The 20,566-nt window shown below is 46.3% G+C and overlaps 1 protein-coding gene and 1 long non-coding RNA gene across 2 annotated transcripts in view; both read right to left on the reverse strand.

Annotated features, from left to right (window-relative positions):
* Positions 1–761, reverse strand: part of TIAM1 (TIAM Rac1 associated GEF 1) — a 117,511-nt gene extending 116,750 nt beyond the window's left edge. The window contains exon 1 of the mRNA XM_061359015.1: positions 636–761. Within this exon, the coding sequence (XP_061214999.1) occupies positions 636–660 (25 nt within the window). The 5' untranslated portion in view covers positions 661–761. The remainder of the gene's footprint in view (positions 1–635) is intronic.
* A 12,705-nt stretch (positions 762–13,466) lies between these two features.
* The window catches only part of LOC133215199 (uncharacterized), a 59,779-nt gene continuing 52,679 nt past the window's right edge, over positions 13,467–20,566 (reverse strand). The window contains exons 3-4 of the long non-coding RNA XR_009726338.1: positions 14,282–14,341; positions 13,467–14,168 (exon numbers count right to left, since the gene is read on the reverse strand). This is a non-coding gene — a long non-coding RNA (uncharacterized LOC133215199). The remainder of the gene's footprint in view (positions 14,169–14,281; positions 14,342–20,566) is intronic.

A 20,566-nucleotide genomic window follows, 5' to 3' on the forward strand; every position in this document is an offset into this window, starting at 1 on the left:
TACAGAAAAGGCTCCCCTAGCCCCTGCTTCTGCAGCGTTATCAGATCCCGGATGAGTGCGAGATCCCACCAACCCCAGCCTTCCCACCCTTACTGAAAAGCATGGCAGCACTGCCCGTCGCAATGTTTCAGCTTTCCCCACCTCACAGAAACACCTAACAGAGCTCAATTCAAGTTGAAACCTTTCACGGGGCTCATTTTCAACAATTAAAGAGCATGACAACCTATAATTACTGAAAATAAAGCCAGACAGCAGGAGAAGGGAAACGTCTTTAATAAGTAACACGATACTACATTTTCTCTCTTGGGGAATTTAAGTCCCCGGCTCCCCATTCAAACAGTTTGAGCTCTCCGTGTCTGCAATGAATCCGGTGTGCTTCTGCTACCTGCAAGAAGCGCAAACTCTGCAAGAGGAAACAACACTTGACGATTTGATTAAATGCAACCCAGAGAAAGCAGCACCTCCATCTGTGCTGGGGAAAGACAGAAGTTAGGAGAAGAAAGCCTTATGGGATGCACAGTGTCTTAGACAGCACAATGATGCTACACCCCCAAACACTTTTTCCCAGCTCTTATTCCCCCAGTCAAGCACACACAACGCAAGCAAAAGTCAATGTTGTTCGTGAAGTAGCTTACCACTCATCATCAACAGCACAAACATCTTTGCCTGCTGTATTTCCCAAGCCCCAGCTGCCTGTAGCAGAAAGGAGGAAGCGCCAGCGTTTCATTCCCCTTCTGCTTCAGAGTGGGTGTAACTAGTTAAGTTTCATGCTAAGATGAGACGGGTCAATTGGGTGTGTTTGAAGGTTTGGGGTTTTGCCATCCCTCCCTCCTTCCCTCCCTCCCTCCTTTCTTCCCTCCCTCTCTTGATTAATTCCTCCCGTTGCAGGCTTCAGACGAGCTGCCACTCAGCCCCACTGGCTCCTGAAATCTGAATTCCTAAGGACACCCCTCCGGGGTGACTTTAACTCACCAGCCTGGCGTGCTCGAGAGAAGCCAGGAGCTAAAATACCCAGTCAACCCACAGAGGCGACTTGCACATCAGTTACGCATGAACCAGCTGTGCGGTCCCCTTCTTTGTACTGTGAAACTGCATCATCCTGGGCATTTCACTGCATTTTCAGGGAGCAATTCACCAGAAAGACATAAAAAACTTCTGACCTCCTCTGTGCCTTTTGCCATTGTCCTCAACTGCCTGATGTCCCAAAGGATTTCTCCCTGGGTACATATCTGGACAATGCTTCTGTGGAGGACATGCATTCAAAAGGCACGGGCAATTGCCTCCCATTAAGCTGTCCACAGGTGAAAAAGTGTTTGCATGATCAAGAACTATAGGGATTTTAAAATTACACATAGATCTGGTTTTACTTAATTCACCACTTCCATGTAACTGTCTCTGGATTAGGATTTGAACAGCAGCATCCTCAAGACCAGGGCTGGTTAATGGTTGCTATAAATAACAAATACCAGTACAAAACCTAAACCATCTGTGTTTATCCTCCGACTTCCCCCACCTTGACTCTGCACCGTTTATACGGGAGAAGAAAAACAGGTATCAAACTATTCTTGGAATGAAGTAGACAACACAGTAAATACAAAGACAACACAAATCAAACTGGTTAACAAATTAACATTTAAAACTCTGCGTGGTACTTCAAAAAAACAGACTATTAGGCAAACCATATCCTTGCAGTTCTGCTCTCTGCAACCCTGCCATGACCACCAACTGGGAAAAGGACAAAACCATTAGGCAAAGAAAACAATAAAATGGCAAAAGGTACGTAGAGCAGAAGCCCAGGTCTCCCACTTCATTTTACACACTGGTTTGTGACTGCAGCAATTAAATAGCTGCAGTGAGGCTGTGGGTGCTATGGGTTCTGGCAGAGAGGATGAGAGATGACTATTTTGGGCCAGCAGGAGATGAGATAGTTGGAGAAGCGATCTGATGCGGCGCAATCATCTTTACACACCCCATTATCAGAAACAGACGCGCAAGCCGAGCTTCCTGGTACGGCAGTTAGTTTTAGCCCACTTCAAACAGCAGGTTTGATTTAACTTTACATCTGAGTACTTGCAGCGTCAGATCTTTCTGATGTATCTGCCCACATTTAGAAAGCACCAGGTCCCCCGTGACCACAGGCACTCTTGATTAGCACCAGAGTCCTCCCTCTCAACAGCAGAAAAGGGCTGAAGGAGGGATGGGATCAGACAGACTGACTGGACTAAAAAGTACTGTAATGATCGATCCTTAGCCTTACGGTTAATTTAAACACCAAGTGAGCAACACCAACAGCTCCTGTTTGTGGGCAGAGCAGAAGAAACAAACGGGACAAAGCCCAGGGGAGCGGACCGCCTCCTCCAGCAGTTTTTGTGGCTGGTAACTAGCAAACCCCGAGCAGGCGAGCAGGTTTGGCGAGCCATGGGTGACTCAGAAGGTGACTGGGGGTGCTGCTGCTACCTGCCTTCAGGTTCACTCAGGCAGGCACGACCAGCACTCACCATCTTCAGCCCATTCAAACAGCCCAAAAGGCAAAGCCACATCCAGAGCTCTGACGCCTCCCACCCTTAATCGCTCCCATCAAAACGACTTCGCCATTACACGGAAACCGATGTGTATGCATACACAGGCATGCATGCACACAAGCTCCCCTAGATACAAAACAATTACGCTCCAGTCCTAAAGGAGGAACATATATGCTTACTACAACAGATCGCAAGCGATTGTCTGAAGCATTTTTCAGCTTAAGAGGACTAAAGGAGGCACACCCTTTTGCTCCCAGTGTCAGGTCAATTTGCACTCTGCAACAGCACTTTGGGGCACCTTTTCCTGCTGGTTCACTGCTACCTATAGCAAGACCCTTGGCATAGCCAGGACTCACAGGAAAACATAAACTACATGTGCCTCGCTCCCTGTAAGAGCTGCTTTCAGAAAGTTTCAGACAACCAAGTCATAAATCAGCAAGTCCCAGGTTAATCTGGCCACTGGTGGATTTTAAATCAGATGGATGAAAGAAAAGCAGTAACTTCCCCTTCCCACTGTGACCTGTAGCACTGGAATAAGAAACAGCAAGTAATAAATAGCAAGACTGATGTACTGGAGAGAGATGCACAGAATTACAGGTGCAATCCTGTAGTTAAGGTTGGTTGTAGGTACAGCATTTGATCTGGTTGATACGGTTGTGGCTGCAGTCCTGAGGAGGGGCTGGAGGGAGGGCAAGGGAAGCTTTCTCCCCAGACACATGTTAGCCAGACTGAGGAATGGGGCGATGGCCTTTGGGGAAGCCTGGCTGTGTCAGGCGAGCTGCAGAGAGCAGGTGTCCACGGCCGCTTGGGGAAGGCTGACAACTGCCTCTCCGAGAGCCATCCAGCGCAGCGCCATGGCTTGTCAGCTCACGCCTGCCTGCTGCGGGAGAACAGGCATTTCCAGGCCCTGGCCCTGTCACCCCAGCTCGGCTGACGCATTTGGATACACGCCTTTTGATGTGGGCTTCCTCTGAAGGCGCGGGAGCCAACTTACATAAATCTTAATGCTCTCCTGCGCTAAGTGATCAGCGAAGACCTACCGAAACCTGTTTTGAGACAACCTAGCATATCCAGCCCAAAATGGGCTGGAGACAACCAGGCCAGCCAACAACTAAGCTGGACAACCTCCAGGAGCTTGACGAAGTGGCCACCAGCTAAACCCTGAGGTCGAGGGCATGCATCTACTCTTCCTGTCTCAGCTGAGTAAAGACAATACCACTGGGAAAAGACCCTTTTTCCTCCAGCATCAGCAGGACAAATCCCAGCAACCCTCCAGGGAGTCCACGGGCTCACCCAAACACCCAGCTGAGATGTGGAGACCCCACCACAGAGCCCTGAGGAGAAAGGTCCCCCAGCATAGCATGATCTACTTGCAGAACAGCACCTTCTCAGTGGTGAAAGGAGGAGAGAGGGGCTCCCATCAGACACAAGCCAAGTCTGCATCCTGCATAAAGGTGTATTTATCAACCCTAATTAACATGCCGGGCTTCCCACACCCTGGCACACCTGCTGATTAGCACATATGAGTTAATCTCATTTTAACAATGGATTACCACTTTGGGCAGAAAAATGGGAGTCACTTCAGTACAGTGACTCACCCCGAGCACAGCAGCAAGGTAAGATATAAAGAGGATCAGCCACGCTTGCACAGGGCTACACAGACCGTATCTCTGACTACGGCTTACTTTACAAAGCCAAGGTGCTTCAAAAATTCATGATTGTATCTGTCTCATTTTCCACCTGCACAAACAGGTGGCCTTGAAGAGGCGTCCTGTCTAGATCCTCCAGACAACTGGAGCCACTCAGGTGTTTCTTCAAGTCCTTATAGCCATGGTGGAGCTTCTAATGGTCCCAGCTACCATGATTATCTCCTGCTGTGGTCAATCATGTTTCAGGACATGACTCAGGGCCCACCAGATACTTATCATCTGCCAGGAATGACCCCAGGGGAACACCAAGGTGCTGATGCCCAACACCAGTTTCGGTGCTACTCCAGACATCCCATAACCACAGATCAGTGTGGTGGCTGAGGCAGGCACCCTGGTGCACGTTACTGTGACATTATACCTCTTTTTCACATAACACTGTAAACTGCAGCCCTACAAACGTGACCTGGGCTTCAAAGTTCAAGCCAGCCCTTACAGATCATTGAGGATGATGTGTCCAAGGCTTTCATGCTGGTACCCCTCCCCTGGGAGCAACATCCACACTTGTGCCTGTGCACCTCAGCATCTGGCAGGAGGGGCTGTGACCAAGAATACTGCTTAAGCAAAGGGCTGTCTCTGTGTCAGTGGGGACACTGTTTGACTCAAGCCAGCTTATATTCAATGATAAACTGAGGAGGAAAGTTGACTTAGACTGCATTTATTTTTTTACGTCTCAGTTTTCAGACTGGATCTCTATGATGCAGAAGCTCACAAGAGGGGACTGGAGGAAAATCACCACACCGCCATCAGAATCACTTCTACCCCCTGAAACTGCCTGCCTTCATGTTATTCAGTGAAAGCCTGCAAACCAACCCTTGACAATTGAAGAACATTATCACCATAAAAAATTATACTAGATTGAATGTATGCATTCTCCCTCTTATCAGAAAGATTTTCTCAGCCTCACGTTTCTATTTGGGTTTAGGAAGGGAGCTGTGAAAGGTAAGTATTGTTCAGCCACAAATAGCTCCCTTTCAGCCTCTAGAAAAGTAAGGTAATGAACTACAGGGCTGGGGCTTTTCCCCTTTGGACAGGTCAGCGGATATATCAACTCATGGCAAAACTGACCCCTGCTGTTGCACTGCAAAGGGTACTTGAAAAAGGTTTCTAATGAGCTATGGGGAGTGGATGCTGGCGATGAGCCAGAGCCCTTGCCTATGAAACCAAGACAAATGACAAGTGACATGAACCGCCTCTGGAGCAAACACAAGTTAAAATTTAAGGTTTGTGTTTCATTGTGCTGCTTGTGGCTGGCAGTTCTCACACGGACTTTGCAGTGCTTATGTGGGCACTTTACTCACACTCAGCACGCATAACTTCATGGGCAAAGGCAGGGCTCCTTGTTTCTTTACTGAGACAGTCCAGGTGCCTGTGGGTACAATACACACCTCTGTGTGTATAGGATTAATATCTGTAGAAGAGGCTAGCTTCTAGTCATCTAGCCTCAAGAAAATATCCTCGGTGGGTGAGCTCTTCCAGACACGCACACTAGCACGTGTGCACACAGGTACCTGGAGCCCCACAAGCTTCTGCACCTCCCCAGCACCACATGGTTTTATAGAGTGCCCAACACCGCCTGGCTGTGCACAATGCCTCCAGCCCAGCTTCCCCCTTGAGCAGGGAAGTGGGTACCACTGCAACATCCAGCATTGCACAAGCCTCGCAACAGCACCCATGAGCCCGTTCGGTCCTTACCACAAGTACCGCACGGTGCAACAAGCCGGAGTTCAACAAAAGTAGGACTGTTTCCTTTTTTGAAGACAAGGCTCAGGAACACTTTATTCAGGACCTCTTATCTAAACACCTCCTCTCGGCCCTTTGAAAGAAACTAGGCAGTAGCTGCTGTCATTTTCATGCTGCATTCTGACATGCTTCCACCGCATCCCTGCCAACAGTTTTAATTTCATTGGAAAAATCAGCTCAAAATGAGAGTGACAAGCTGTACGCTGGTGATGATGCTGTCAAGTGATGGATAACGTAGGTTTACATTAGTTGTCAAATTTTCTCAACACTAAAAATAGGTATCACAAGATTTCGATTTCACCACATTGAAGTACTAAACACATGGGATATTCACACCTTCAAAAGAGCCTGAAGCCACTCAAAGCTAGGCAAAACCAGCAGTGTGTGACGTACAGCAAAGCAATCTGAGCATGACTTATTCTGAGTAGAAAAAACTACACACTGCTGTATGAAATCTCATTAACAACACTGGCCAAAGTGGAGGCAAGACGTTGCAGACAACATGAAACAACAGCACGATAAGGGATGCAAACACATGCAAAGGAAGGAACAAAGGAAGAGAAAAGAGCTTGGAGGAGAAAAGAGAAAATCCAATATTGCATCCTGTTATCCCAGCTCTTGGTCAAGATCCCACTGAAAGGGAGGGCAGAGATCTTCCCGCGGCAGCTCCTCCTTTCCCTCCTGTCATCTCTTGCCTGCCCAAACCCAGAAAGAAAAGGCCCAGAGCCACAAGGCTGGGGAAGGATGAGAAAGCCCATGACAAGCAAGTAGGTTGCTGGAGGGCTGATATTCCCATTCAAGGAATGACTTCTCCCTAAGTGGTGACCCACCAAAGGACACTGGCCAGGCAGCAGGTTGCCAAAGGGGAGGTTGTTTTTATGGGTAAGATGGATGGTGGGGGTGTAGAGAACATTTACAAACTAAACTCAGCTTGCTTATTCCCTCTGAGTCACTGAGATGACTAGCACAGGCAGAGTTGTCCCTATATTAGGCCAATATTTATAGAAGAAAGAAAATGAAGTATCATAAAGATTTACTAATTAGATGTTATCATAACATGGTGTAAAACTGAAGCAGCACTCCAATGTGCTTTATAAATAATTACCAAATTAACTTTCATGATATCCCTGCGAGGCAGTATTATCACAGTCTTCTGCACGGCCGAATGGAAAGTGAGTGGTTTGCTCCACAGTCCTTGAGCAGAGGCAGGATTACAACAGATGCCCTGGTCCCCTGTCACTAACACCTGATCCAGGTACTGATCACCCAGGGTGAAAAACTGACTCAAAACACTCTCGTATTAAGTTAGCCAGAGCACCTGATCTGTTTCTACATGAGCAGTGAGAGGAAAGAAGATACCTGTCCCAGCATCTCCCTACTCATGGAGACTGCAGCCCATGGCTCAGACTTAGCAAACTGAGCATGGCAGCTTCAAGCATGGACTACAAACATCTGCTAAGTCCACTGACACAACACAAAGCACTCTTCCAGTAATTATTCTGTCCGAACAGTGCTTCCTTGTGCATCCAACTCTCACCTCTCACTGGAGCAAACAGACTACCACAAGTGTCCTTTCTCCTTCTCTCACTGAGCTTTTTATTGAAGAAGACCAAGGCAGCATCAATGCCATCCACACACCACCCCTTTTGTCAATGCTACTTCCACCCATGCAGTGCAGGGCTGATTGGCATATTTAAGGCCAAGTCACTTTCTCAACAGCTCACTGTCAAGAGACAGGAGAGAACAAGTCAGGGAAGGGAGCAATCCAGACAACAGGATGGGCAGGAGAATGAAGAGTAACAGGTGATGCATGCACTCTGCTTCTCTGAACTCTTCACAAAAGCATACAGTGTAATCAAGGATGCTCTTGCACAGCTACCTGCACAGCCCAAAGCAGGCTTTGGGAATGAGACTGGCTCAGATATCTCCTGCTGCAAGCCCTCATGCTGCCTTCCCACCACCAGCCACACTGCAAATCCGACCACTGGGCAGATTCAAGCTTACGGCCCGGTTTCCCATCAGCTGGTCCTCCCCATGAAGTACTCTGAGACCTTCAAAGAAAGGGACAGTACAGAAGCATAAACTGCTGCTAATTGCTTTCTGACTGATGCATGTTAAGAAAGTAGTCAGACCTGCATCTATTTTCGTCACGCTGCATAACAACAGAAGATGCTGGTTGACTGGATGTGTTCTCACTTTCAGAAAACAAGCTCAAATTCATTTCTTCTCTTTTTTATAAATTTTCACAGGCAGATGTTAAAAAATTCACCTCAATGAAAAGAAGCCCCAGACTGGTTTCAGCCTTCCCAGACCAGAGCACAACATGGGAAACACACTGCTCAGTTAATACCTCCCTCCCAGGGGTCCCAACTTAACACCACTCACTCGCAGCCTAACCCTCCAACATGAGCAGAGACCTTAACTTCAGGTTCTGCCCAGAGAGCTGTCATCACTGACCTTCACAGGATGACTCAAGGCTATAAACACTACAGCTGGCAGAGAGGGCTGGCACAACTGGACTTGCCATCCCCTGGAGGTCTCACAGAGACTTAAGGAGATAGGGATGTCTGTTTTGTATCTCAGTGCTTTCCCTTCTTCTCCTTTTCCATTAACTTGTTCTAGCCAGATTTCTTTTTTCCCTTTTAAAAACACTCATAGAGTTATTTAATTGAAAGATTTTACAGAAAATATATGCTGGTGTTCTACTTTTCCTGCTTATACTCCACTCGTTCACTGCCGTAACACAGCTTCTCATATTCCATCTATATTTCCATCTACTTTTGCCTATGATGTGCTCCTCACAATGAACAATCCTTTAATTTCAAGGCATAGTTTGTATCATCTACGGTCTCTGTCAAGCATCGATATTGGTTGTGCCCATGCCAAGTCTGGGTACACTGTGTAACACAAAGTGAATCACCAGCAGTTCTGTCAGGATATATGGAGATCTTCACCATGAAGATGCTCAAGGTGAAAAGTGAAGTGGGATCACGTTTTCCAGTGAGGCTGTGCAGGCTCCATCCTTGGAGGTTTCCAAGAACAAGGCAAAAAGCCCTGAGCACCCTAGTCTGATCCAGAACTGGCCCTGCTTTGGGCAAGGGGCTGGACTGGAGACCCCCACACATCCCTTCACACCCGAGAGACTCTTATGCATTGACCCCAGCCTCAGGGACAGTCTCCAAACACTTATCAATCAAATGCCCAAGACCATGCCTGGCAGAGAAGGCAAAACTCCACATCAAGAGGAGATGAGCATTGGGTCCACCAGCCTTGCAGCCTCTTCACTGTTCATGGAATAGTTTGATCCAGCCAAACCATATCCATGACTGCAATGGCTGAATCCTGCCTCCTTTCACACTGTCTGCCATATGTGCCTACCAACCTAGGAACATAGCTTTAGGGCCACGACAGCACCCCCAAGCCTTTTCAGTCATGCAGAGCTGAAAACACACTTAAACAAACAGGTCTCTGTTAAACCATATGACAGCAAGCGCCAAAATGGCAGAGGCACTCATAGAAGTGGTTTCACCAGCAAACCTGAAAACCACTGACTTCCAACAGGGCCTTATAGTACTACCCAGTGGCAGCAGGATGCTGTGAGTCCATAGCAGTCTGCAGAGCACACCTGTATCTACAACCTCATTCACAACCTACAACTGAACAAATTCAGGGATTTCTGAATATAGCTTGGAGGCCAAAAGCAAAGTGTGGCATAGGCGTGCTAGGATAGGACAGTCCTGAGAAATGCCACTGGTGCATTTTGCTCTGAAAAGCGTTAAAATTACAGGAAATTATTCAGACTCCCTTTATGAAGGGAACAAGAAACTGAGAAGCATGACCAGGAAATGCTGTTTAAAAGCTGGCTCTTTTTCATGGTAAGCAGGCAAGGAAAGGAGATGCAGACCAAGAGCAGGAGGAAAGTATGAAGCAACTGGCAGTGTCTTCTCTGAACTGCAGTCTGAAATCTTTGACACCAGTAAATTTAGAGGAAAATAAAGTGTCTCTAAATGTTGTTCTAAATCACTATTTGGAAGAAGGCCACAGCTCATTACAGACAAAGCAGGCAAAGAATACATGGTTCGTGATACCCAATGAGCCCATTCCCGAATATTTGCAAACCAGTGGCAATACTGAGAGACAATACATAACTTGGTACACATTCACGGTGTTACAGGCTCACCTTTGGAAGACCTGCATTAAGGTCTGACCTGAGCCTAAAGCTTCTACTGCCATTGCCTTTATACCTGCACAAATGTGGTTCTGAACACTCAGAGATGCATAATTTCTCTGAGTGATCCCTAAAACAAACAGCTCAAACACAGATTAACTGCTCAAGGGCAGAGACCTGGTCTCTTTTACTGTCAAAAGCCTTGTATGTACTCTGAAGATCATGATAGTTCTAGAATTGCTGATTAATTTTCCACATCTGTACTTTCCCTCTTTTAAAGTCCTTCCTGTTCCTTTTATTTCTTATGAAGCTTTTCAGTATTCATCTGTTACTTGAACATTAAAGCCTGATTTGTGATTAAACACAACATTTGGGAGGCATACTACAATGCTGCCTGCTGTCACTGTTCCAACTGTAAGAAGCTCTAAGAGATATCAGTATATCAGGGCAGACCCTTCTCTGCCTAAGTCCATGTGATCAAAGTTATTTCTCCCCTATTCTATTCCTATGCATACAGAAGAAACCCTATGATCAATACACAGAGGGATAGCTGCATGGTATAACCAACAATGGCTATGTATTAATGGCAGTAAATAGGGCAATGGCGGAGAGATATGCTGTAGACCAATGAAATAGTTCAGTTTCATCAGATGCATTAATTGCACAAAACCACTAATCAGAGACTGAATGCTTAAGTATGGTAGGAATGCTGCACTCCATAACTTGAAGAAATTGCTTTTATAACTTCCCCCACTGTAGCCACACTCAGGAGATAAGGGAACTCTTCAAACTTAAATGACCATGTTCCACATCTTGGGGTTCTGCAGAAACCAGCTGAGCTGTCTGAAGGCCAGCTTAGGTCAGGCCAGCTGAAGCTAGGCCAGCACAGACAGTGTGAGCATCAATCCCCCCACCCATTCTAATGACATGGTTGGCTGCAGGAGAAGGGAGCCTCCTACATCAATCAGATGGAAATCCTGGAGAGACTCCTGCAAAAGCAGAATAAAAACCAAAGAAGGCTTCAGGTCTCCTGCACTCTTCACATTAGATGATCCTACAGCACAAGTGATCCAGAGCTTCTGCAGGGAGTCGCCTCATCTTCTTCACTCTTCACCCCACTCTAACCATGGATGTCTGGCTGGTCCTTAAGGCAGGTATCTCCTGGGACATCATTTTGCAGGACACAGGTAAAGAAGCTCTGAAATCCACAGCAAAGAAAGCACAACCCCATAGCAGGGAAGGAAGGATAATCAAGGATATCCCTCTGTGACTGGGGTTTAGAATGAAGAATCCTAATGACATGGCTTATTGAGGCCATAAGAGACTTAAGCACGTTCCGAGACACCTCCTTTCTCCTCAAACCTCCTCAAAAATGACACAGTCAAATGATGCAGAAAGACAGAGACCAAAGAGCAGGGAGCGACAGCTGTCCATGCTCCAGAACAGGGAAATGGAGGGGCAGACCTAGTCATTGCACATTTACACAGTAACAACACTTGAGAAATTACTCACTGCAGGCAGATGCACAGTTCAGAAGCAGGATGTGCTAAAGCACTCACAGAGACACTCGTGTTAGAGGAAGGCAGAGGATGTGAGTGCCACAGAACAAGTAGCAACCCCTCACATGCAGGAGGGGCTTGTGATAGGCTCAGTGCTTGAGACCTCCAGGTAACACCAGGAGAATCAGGAGGGACTGGTCCAAAGCATATTGTGGAGAGGTCTGAGCTTTGCAGAATGTTTCATTAAACTGTCCCTCTCTTCAATCAAGTTTCAGCAGAGTCCTAAAGCACTGGGAAGTGGTTGGCTTCTCAGCATCAGAATAAATCGTCCTAAAGCATTGGCAAGGTGAGACTGCAGATGGTGGTAGGAAGCACCAGTCTGCAAGAGAGGTTTTCCCCTCTATGTCAAAGCTTCCAAGTGGCATCGCTGATGATCTAAGGAAAAAGTGGCTCTGCACAATAGGAAATGCTGTTGAAGCTGTGTTCCATAGATTGTCCACGACCTCCACTTCTTCTTTTTGCTCTCATTAAGCAACATGCAGCAAAGCCTTTCAGTCAGCCCTGGAAACAGCCCGTCATTCCTCAGCAAAAGACTTAGCCACAGGACTGACTTCAGACACATTAAACTCACCCTTGGTTTTAACCAGAGCTCCAGTATCTGCCAAAAGCTGATCGTCAAGCTTAGAGGTATGAATGGTGACACATCTTTATTCGAACAGGCACTAAGTTGGCCAACAGCATCCTGGGCCAACATTGCCTCTATCCCTGCTCCTCCTTGCCCCACTTAAACTACTGCACATCAGGGTTGCCGTGTCCTGCCTATGCGTTTCCACCTCCAATCAGCCACCAGCCCTCTTTTAGCATCCTGATTCACAAAACACAGCTGCCAAAAACCCCACATTCATATTTTCTAGCCATTTTGGCACCCTGAACTTGCAATGAGGAAAGCACCAGTGCCACTGCAAGGAGGAGAGGAGGAACACATGGCCCTGATGAAAAGGATAGCTCAAGCTCAGAGCCATGCCTCTACCACTCGGCAGGTGAAGCACAGAAAGGAAAGGGGGCTGGCTTACAGTAAACTGAGTGAGCAATACACAGGCTATGTACTGGATCAGTACCTTGGTCTGATTCAAAACCACCCTGGCAATACAGTTGTGTGACAAGCCACGATGCCCCAAGCTGGAAGTGTTGAAGACTTGCTCTTGCAAAACCCAAGCCATATACCAGCACAAAAACATCACAGATGATATTCCTCTTCCCCTGCACACACACAAAAAAAAGAAGAATTAACTTTTGGGTCTGCTATCAAAGGAGCGACAGCTCCTATTGACATTAGTCAATATCTGATACAATGGAATGGGAGAGAAGGGAAGAGAGTGCAGACCTTTCACATTTTTCTCTCTTTCTTTTTAAAATGCACTCTCAGTCTATATTCTCAGTAAATATCTCTGATTCTCTATTACATAAATGTCAGCCTTGTAGTGGATTGGAACCTCGGGATTACTGCACTGGCAGAATTAACATATTAGACATAAAACCCATAACATTTCATTATCCATTGTAAACTGTATGTGCTTTCACTCTAGGGAAACTGGAAATATCACCCAAATTCACTATCATTTTCTGCAAACTGACTATGCTGCCACATACTCGCACACTGGTGCATTCAGTTTGATGATATATCACTCTTCCAGTTTCATCCTTCTTTCTCTACAGCACTGACATGTTTTACAATCCATTTTTTTGGTTCTGTTTTCGTCTCTATTAAGGTAGCACACTACAAAACCACTCAGTTGAAAAAAACCAACACAAAACAACTGACCCTGGAACAAACAGAACAAACCATATTCGTCAAGCTGAAAACACATCAGAAGGAACCTAACCTGATGTCTGAAATAAGGGTAGAAGGCCACATGGAGGTGAGAAAACCTCAAACACAACAGGCAAGACTTCAACTCATTTATAGGTATGCTAGGTTCTGTGGTCAATAGTGAGGCACTAAAGAACAGAATCCGTTCCCTTCTGCTGTTTAAACTCCCTGTATTTTTCCTTCCCCCTATTAGACTGGCTGCAAATTCAAAGATTTGCATAAACCACAGATTTTGTCTGTCTCTTCGAAAGGGCAAAAATTAGAAGCAGCACAAACAAACACACATGACAAACAGGCCAGCTGGCAGTGATTTGGAGTGACCACATGGCAAAGTGTGAAGAAGAATAAGGGCAGGAAAGGAGTCTTTCAAAGCCTGGGTCATACATACCCTATAAGTAACAGGGTGCCTGAGGGGATTTTTTTTTTATGTAATCAGTTTTGTATCTTTGCAAAGATTAGTGACCAACTACCCAGATTTAGTGCTGTCATGTTTCTATAAACATTTCTGAATATACTTTCTTTGATAAAACGTGCAGCTGCTGACCCAGTTTTTCAGATAAACATTTCACTATGTATTACATTGTGTGCTTCAAAGAAGCCTTAAACATTTTTATTTCTAAGAGACCATTCGTTCTCTTCTGCAGGGAATGGAGCATTGCCCTAGGACAGAGAAAGGAAAGGACAAGTAAGCAGAGCAGGAGGAGGGTGGGCAGGAACTGCAAACAGATACAACAATAAAAGTCTTTACCAAAACTGTGATGGTTGTTACTCACATGAGGGCGTTACAGAAGTAAGTAGGAAGGTAGGAAAGCATTTGTTGTCCCTCGTAGCTTCTGGAATGGAACAGAAAGATTAACAGGTCAACTTCAACATCAAGCCAGATGCAAGCTGGTGTTAATCTGCATGACCCTCATTACCTGCAACAGCCCTCTGCCAAACTGGCAGCCAAAGAGCTGGCCAGATTTTTATTACTAACGTCACCTCGACCTATTAATGTAGAGAGAAAACAATTCAAATCCAACTTGCTTCTCACTAGTTGTTGCTGTTTATATCTTGCCAGAGCCACAAAACCCAATTAAGTCAGTTTCCCTTTGGTTTGCAGTTGGTCAGCTCCAGGCACTCTGGGCTGCATTATCTGGGGCTGCCAGTCCTGCAGGGAACATTTATTTGTTTAAAAGCAACTCTTTCCATTGGACTTGGGCTTAGCTAATTGTACCATTTCTATTGATCTTAAATTTTATGAAAAGCTTGGCTCCCAGTTGCATGCTGTCAGCAGAATTATGCTTGGGGGCCAAATTTGGTTTAGTCTGGGTCTTGCAAAACGATAAACAGGTTTTAAGACAGTAGAACAGAATGCTTTTAAAAACTAAATCTCTAGAATGCCCATCCAACTAAAGCAACAAAAGGTCACACGTCCCCAGCAAATATCACTACTGCATGCTGTTCAGAGATTGGAAACGTGAGTCGATTAATGACACCCTGAGAACAATCCAACTGAGATTTTCTATGGCCCTCCTTCCTGACCAACTGTCTTCACATCACCTGAAAACATGGGTTTGTGGGAGGGAGAGAGTTTGCTGATGGCTCATTATTTCAAATGGTTGTTTGCCCACAATAAAAAGAAAAAGGAAGAAGAGAACTTCCTGTTGCCTTTCGACCCACCACAATGCACTGAGGCCTTTCAGAACTCTTGCAGGCTCTAAGTGCTGCAGATGATGTAACATCATCAGACATCTGCCAAAGAAATAAGCAAGCTCCAACGTGCCTCCCTCCAAACCTGCAAAGCAACTTCCATTCCAGTCCAGGAACCTGTACCAGGGTTTAATACTCTCTTCAATGTATACCCTTTCACAAACAGTATCTGTGCTCGCTGCTGCAGGAACACACTTAATCCTTGTAAGCAGATGTCACCCTCCAAAGCTGAGAAAATGACTTTGTTCTTTAGGATCAGGGAATTTAAAATGCAAGAAGTTGAAATGCCCTGATGAATTTGGTAACTTAAACCCTGAGAGGAAGCACCTGCTTTCTGAATAGCTGCCCAATTAAAAGCCCGCCACTGTTTTACGCATCCATAATTCAATGTGAATGGCCTTTCACTAGTTGACAATATACCAGCAATGGTCAAAAAAGCAATGCAGGAGAAAAAAAGAAGAGGAGCTGCCAAGAGCAAACGGCCTGAATTGTGCTGCATTGCCCCATGCAACAGCTCAGAGTTGCTCAGAAAATATGAACCCTGTCCAGAAGGGAAGGGGAGACCTGATCACCCAGGACATGGAGAAGGCTGAGTTACTCAATGATCATTTTGTCTTGGTTTTCACTGGCAAGTGCTCTAGTCACACCAAATTTCAGAAGGCAAAGGCAAGGACTGGGAAAATAAAGACTTGCCTGCTGTAGGAGAAGATCAGGTTGGAGACCATCTAAGGAACCTGAAGGTGCACAAGTCCATGGGACCTGATAGGATGCATCTGTGGGTCCTGAAGAAACTGGCAGATGAAGTGGCCAAGCCACTGTCCATCATATTTGAGAAGTTGTGGCAGTCTGGTGAAGTTCCCACTTACAGGAAGAGGGAACTTTTCCCTCCATTTTTAAAAGGGAAAAAAAGGAAGACCCACCTCAGTGCCTGGCAAGATCATGGAGCAGATCCTCATGGAAACAGTGGTAAGGCACATGGACAAAAAGGGGGCGATTGGTGACAGCCAACATGGCTTCGCTAAGGGCAAGATTGTGCCTCACAGATCTGGTAGCTTTCTGATGGGGTTACAGCATTGGCAGAGAAAAGAAAAGCAACTGATGTTATCTGCCTGGACTTGTGCAAGGCATTTAACACTGTCCACACAGCATCCTTGTCTCTAAACTGGGGAAGCATGGATTTGATGGATGGACCACTTGGTGGATATGGAATTGGCTGGATGGTCGCAGAGAGTTGTGGTCAACAGCTCAATGTTCAAGTAGAGAACAGTGTATTCCTGTCCTCAGCGGTATTCCTTAGGGGTCAGTGTTAGGACTGGTGCTGCTTAACATCTTTGTCAATGGATAGTGGGATTGAGTGCTCTCTCAGCCAGTTTGCTGATGACACCAAGCTATGTGGTTTGGTCAACAAGCTAGAGGGAAGGGATGCCATCCTGAGGGACCTGGACTGGCTGGAGAGGTGGGCCAATGGCAGCCTCATGAAGCTCAATAAGGCCACGTGCAAGGACCTACACCAGGGTCAGGGCAATCCCAAGCACAACTATAGGCTGGGCAAAGACTGGATTGAGAGCAGCCTTGATGAGAAGGACTTGAGAGTGTTAGTTGATGAAAAGCTCAATATGAGCCAGCAGTGTGCACTTATAGCCCAGAAAGCCAATCCTGGGCTCCATCAAAAGAAGCATGACCAGCAGGTCGAGGGAGATGATTCTCCCCCTTTACTCTGCTCTTATGACACACCACCTGCAGCACTGCATTCGGATCTGGGGCCTCCCACACAAGAGGGACATAGAGCTGTTGGAATGAGTCCAGAGGAGGCCCATGAAGATGATGGGAGGACTGGAGCACCTCTCCTATGAAGACAGGCTAAGGGAGTTGGGCTTGTTCAGCCTGGATAAAAGAAGGCTCTGGGGAGATATTATGGCAGCTTCCAGTACCTAAAGGGGCCTACAAGAAATCTTTTTTTACAAGAACATGTAATGACTGGACAAGGGGTAATGGCTTTAAACTGAAAGAGAGGAGATTTAGGTTAGATATGAGGAAGGAGTTCGACCCTGTAAGGGTGGTGAGATATTGGAATAGGTTGCCCAGGGAAGCTGTGGCTGCCCTATCCCTGGCAGTGTTCAAGGCCAGATTGGACAGGGTTTTGATTAACCTGTTCTAGTGAAAGGTGTCCCATCCCATGGCAGGGGGAGTGGAACTGGATGATCTTTAGAGTCCGTTCCGACCCAAACCATTCATTGATGATACAGCTCTATGAAAAACAAATGCTGAGAACACACAAGAACAAACAGCTTGCCTGCAGGATTAGCAACCACAACAAAAAGCAAGAAACCGTAGCAATCCATTCAACTGAACTAGAAATAAAGCTGGCAGGCTTCTCATCGCAGCCTGCCTGCCACCATGCCACCCAGGGCAAAAGAAGGCAAGGTTGGATCAGAGACTGGAGCGTAATTCTCATCAGTCATTAGGCAGCAGCTTCGAATATTCAACCCATGTCCTGATCCATCTTTACGTCAGCTAAGAGAAGCTCCTGCTGATTGCTGGCCCAGGACAAAGTTATTCAGCCATCTACCAAAAAGCCTTGTTTATTTTGTGTTGGTTGTTGCTTTCCCTCAGCCCAGCCAGGTTTTCAATAAAGAAATGCTTTCCTTGTAAACAGACAGAAACTCAGCTAAAAATAGGATGTCCCACACACACTGTGAAGCAAGGAGGACTTGGCAGGAGAAGGACTGTGTCTATTAGGAGTTTGGGCAGGACCAGCAGTACTTCAGCAACCTTTGTGGGAAATTTTATCTGCATTACTACACATGCACAAAGGATATCAGCTTGGAAGTCTTAAAACATGCTGGCATGAATCCTAATGACAGGCAGAACTGTCGCTCTGCTTGATTAAAATCTGCATCGATACCCAGGGCCGGGCCATCACTTCCCCCATTTCCCACCACCTCCGGAGGGGTGCGGAAAGCCCCAGGGAGAGGGTTGCGCTGGCCTCAGTCCAGCATTCAGGTCGGCAGCAGCTTCACAGAGCATCGGTCGCCACATGCTCAGTGCACACCAGCTCCTTGGGCACAGTCACACCAAACACTGGTGGCTCTCACGAGCACACATGCCAAAATCCTTCTCCTGCTCCACAGAAGCCAGGCCTTGCCCTACCACAGACATCTGCCACAAAAGCAGCTCCTTCTGACATGGGGCATCTCTCTCCCTCACCTGGATAGGGGCTGAAGAGAACAAGTGACTGACACACAGACCATGAGCCAGACTGAGCCCAGACTTTTATCCATTTGAGCCAACAAGTCCCCAGGAGAAGCAGACCCCAGATTTTCCAAACTAGAAAGTAACAGCAACAAGAAGCCTGCCTTCTTCCCCATCATCAAGTCCCTCTTGCAACAATACCAGGGTTGGAGGCAGCCCCTCATGTTGTGCTGCTGCTCCCAGCCCTGCCAGGAAGGAAAGGTGCTGCAGACAATGCAGGAGGTGTTCTGTAATTAAACAATGCATCAAAATGCTCACATGTAAAGTGAACAAGTTAAGATTAGGCAGACAATCTCAGTTCTGACATCATCTAAGTTTAGCTTGCTTAAAACCACAGCATCAGTAATACGTATTTAACATAGAAGTTGAGATGCAGTTTTTAATGTGTCTCTCGAAAGGTCCACAGAAGAAAAAATGAAAATGCTTTTTAAAGAGATGGAACTTTTCTATGTAAATTAACTAAAGTTTGGCTAGAAGGTCTACAAAGTTCCTTTTGTATTTTGTGTAAGAAAAATCTGTGATACCTGACTAGACTGAGATCAGAGCACTCCTGTTTTCTCCTTCCAAGACTCCCCGCAAGAACAGCTCCAGCTTCCTTAGGGATTCATTTTGTCTTATCTGCAAAGGCCTTTTCTTCTCTTCCATTATTCCAAAAGGTCCTAGGGAAACCCAAGCATCCCCAACAACTACTGTAAATCCCCAGTCCTATTTTCTGTTTTTAGAATGGCTGTAACAGTGTGGTATCATCATACAGTACTTATCCTTGAAAACATGTAACTCCAACAATCCTATTACATATGCTCCTAGCATTTGTACAGAAGAGATTTAGATCTTAGCTCTCCACTATTTTATCTCTTTCCATGTCTGCCAGTGCAGAAATTATCTCAGGCTGTAGAACAGGTCACGTCCAACTGCTTCTCCTATCTTGCTGTAAATCTGGAAAAAAGGCAGCCATCAAGCAGCTCGCACTACTCTGTCAAGCTTCCAGTTCAGCTTCTAATAGCCACCCCTCTGAACTGCAGTGGAAAGAGCTGGTTATGTTGTCTCCCTAGCATCCTACATCTAAGCAATGCTATCAAAAAGACAACTTGTGCCATCCAGGGGTACATTCAATCACCTCCTGAGGAGCACAGGGCTGAAGGAACCTGTGCCACTCTTGTAAGCATCGGGGTCACTTCAGAAGTGATGGCAGTAAGAGTCTAACATGCCAAAGGGCAACGCGCCCATCTAGAGCAGAGCAGTCAGAAGGGGAGCTCCCAAGAGCAGAGAAAGCAAAGGACAAAATAATGGGAAAACAAGAAACATGGACACATGCACGGATGGTAAAACCCACCTTCTATATTTCAGTGACTTGCCTAGAAATTGGGGCTGGGGTGGCAGGGTAAAGCCACACCAGCATACCAAGCTACAGGCAGGCAGAAATCATCCTGTCCTGCTCTCTTCTGCCTCTGATCCCCCCAGTCTGCACGTACATTCTTCCCTCATGGGCACCACCAGACATCCACGGCCCTTCCCATACCCAGCACTATCCATGCCAACTCACTGCTTTTGTCAGCAAACTGAGCCACCATGAAGGTGTCAACACACCCACCTCTCACATAGTTAGACCTGTAAAACACTTCCGCTTCACTTATTCCAAGTGTTCCTACAGGCCTATCCTCCATGATTTATATATACATCTCTTGAATCAACATCTCCTACATCTAATAATGAAACCCTGTTTTAATGCTGTTTTGCCACTCACCTGCCAGGGATATCCCTTCTCTCTCTCACAGCGGTATGCCCTTCTGTGCTCTTGCACAAGACCTGTCTCTTACCTCATCCCATTTTTTCCTCATATTACACCTCCAACACATTCTTGACAACTCATAGTTTAGTCATTACAAGCAAGTCTAAACCCCGGCTATGCAGCATTTGCCAGCAAGACAGCTCTATCTCCATGAGAACATCAGCCCAGCTTTCTAAATAAGCAGCTCTCAGCAGGTCTGACGCTGTAGCCCAGGAACAGCCCATGGAACAGGCACTGCTCTCGAGAAACCTGCCCTTTATGTACATGCGTTAATGGAACTGTGACACTTACAGATGTTTTTGACTTGTCTTGCAGCAGCTCCGCT

This window comes from Neopsephotus bourkii, unplaced genomic scaffold, assembly GCF_033783945.1.
Source record: "Neopsephotus bourkii isolate Nb327-2 ecotype Australia unplaced genomic scaffold, CSIRO-AGI_Nbou_v1 NB_962, whole genome shotgun sequence".
Taxonomy (NCBI): Eukaryota; Metazoa; Chordata; class Aves; order Psittaciformes; family Psittacidae; genus Neopsephotus; species Neopsephotus bourkii.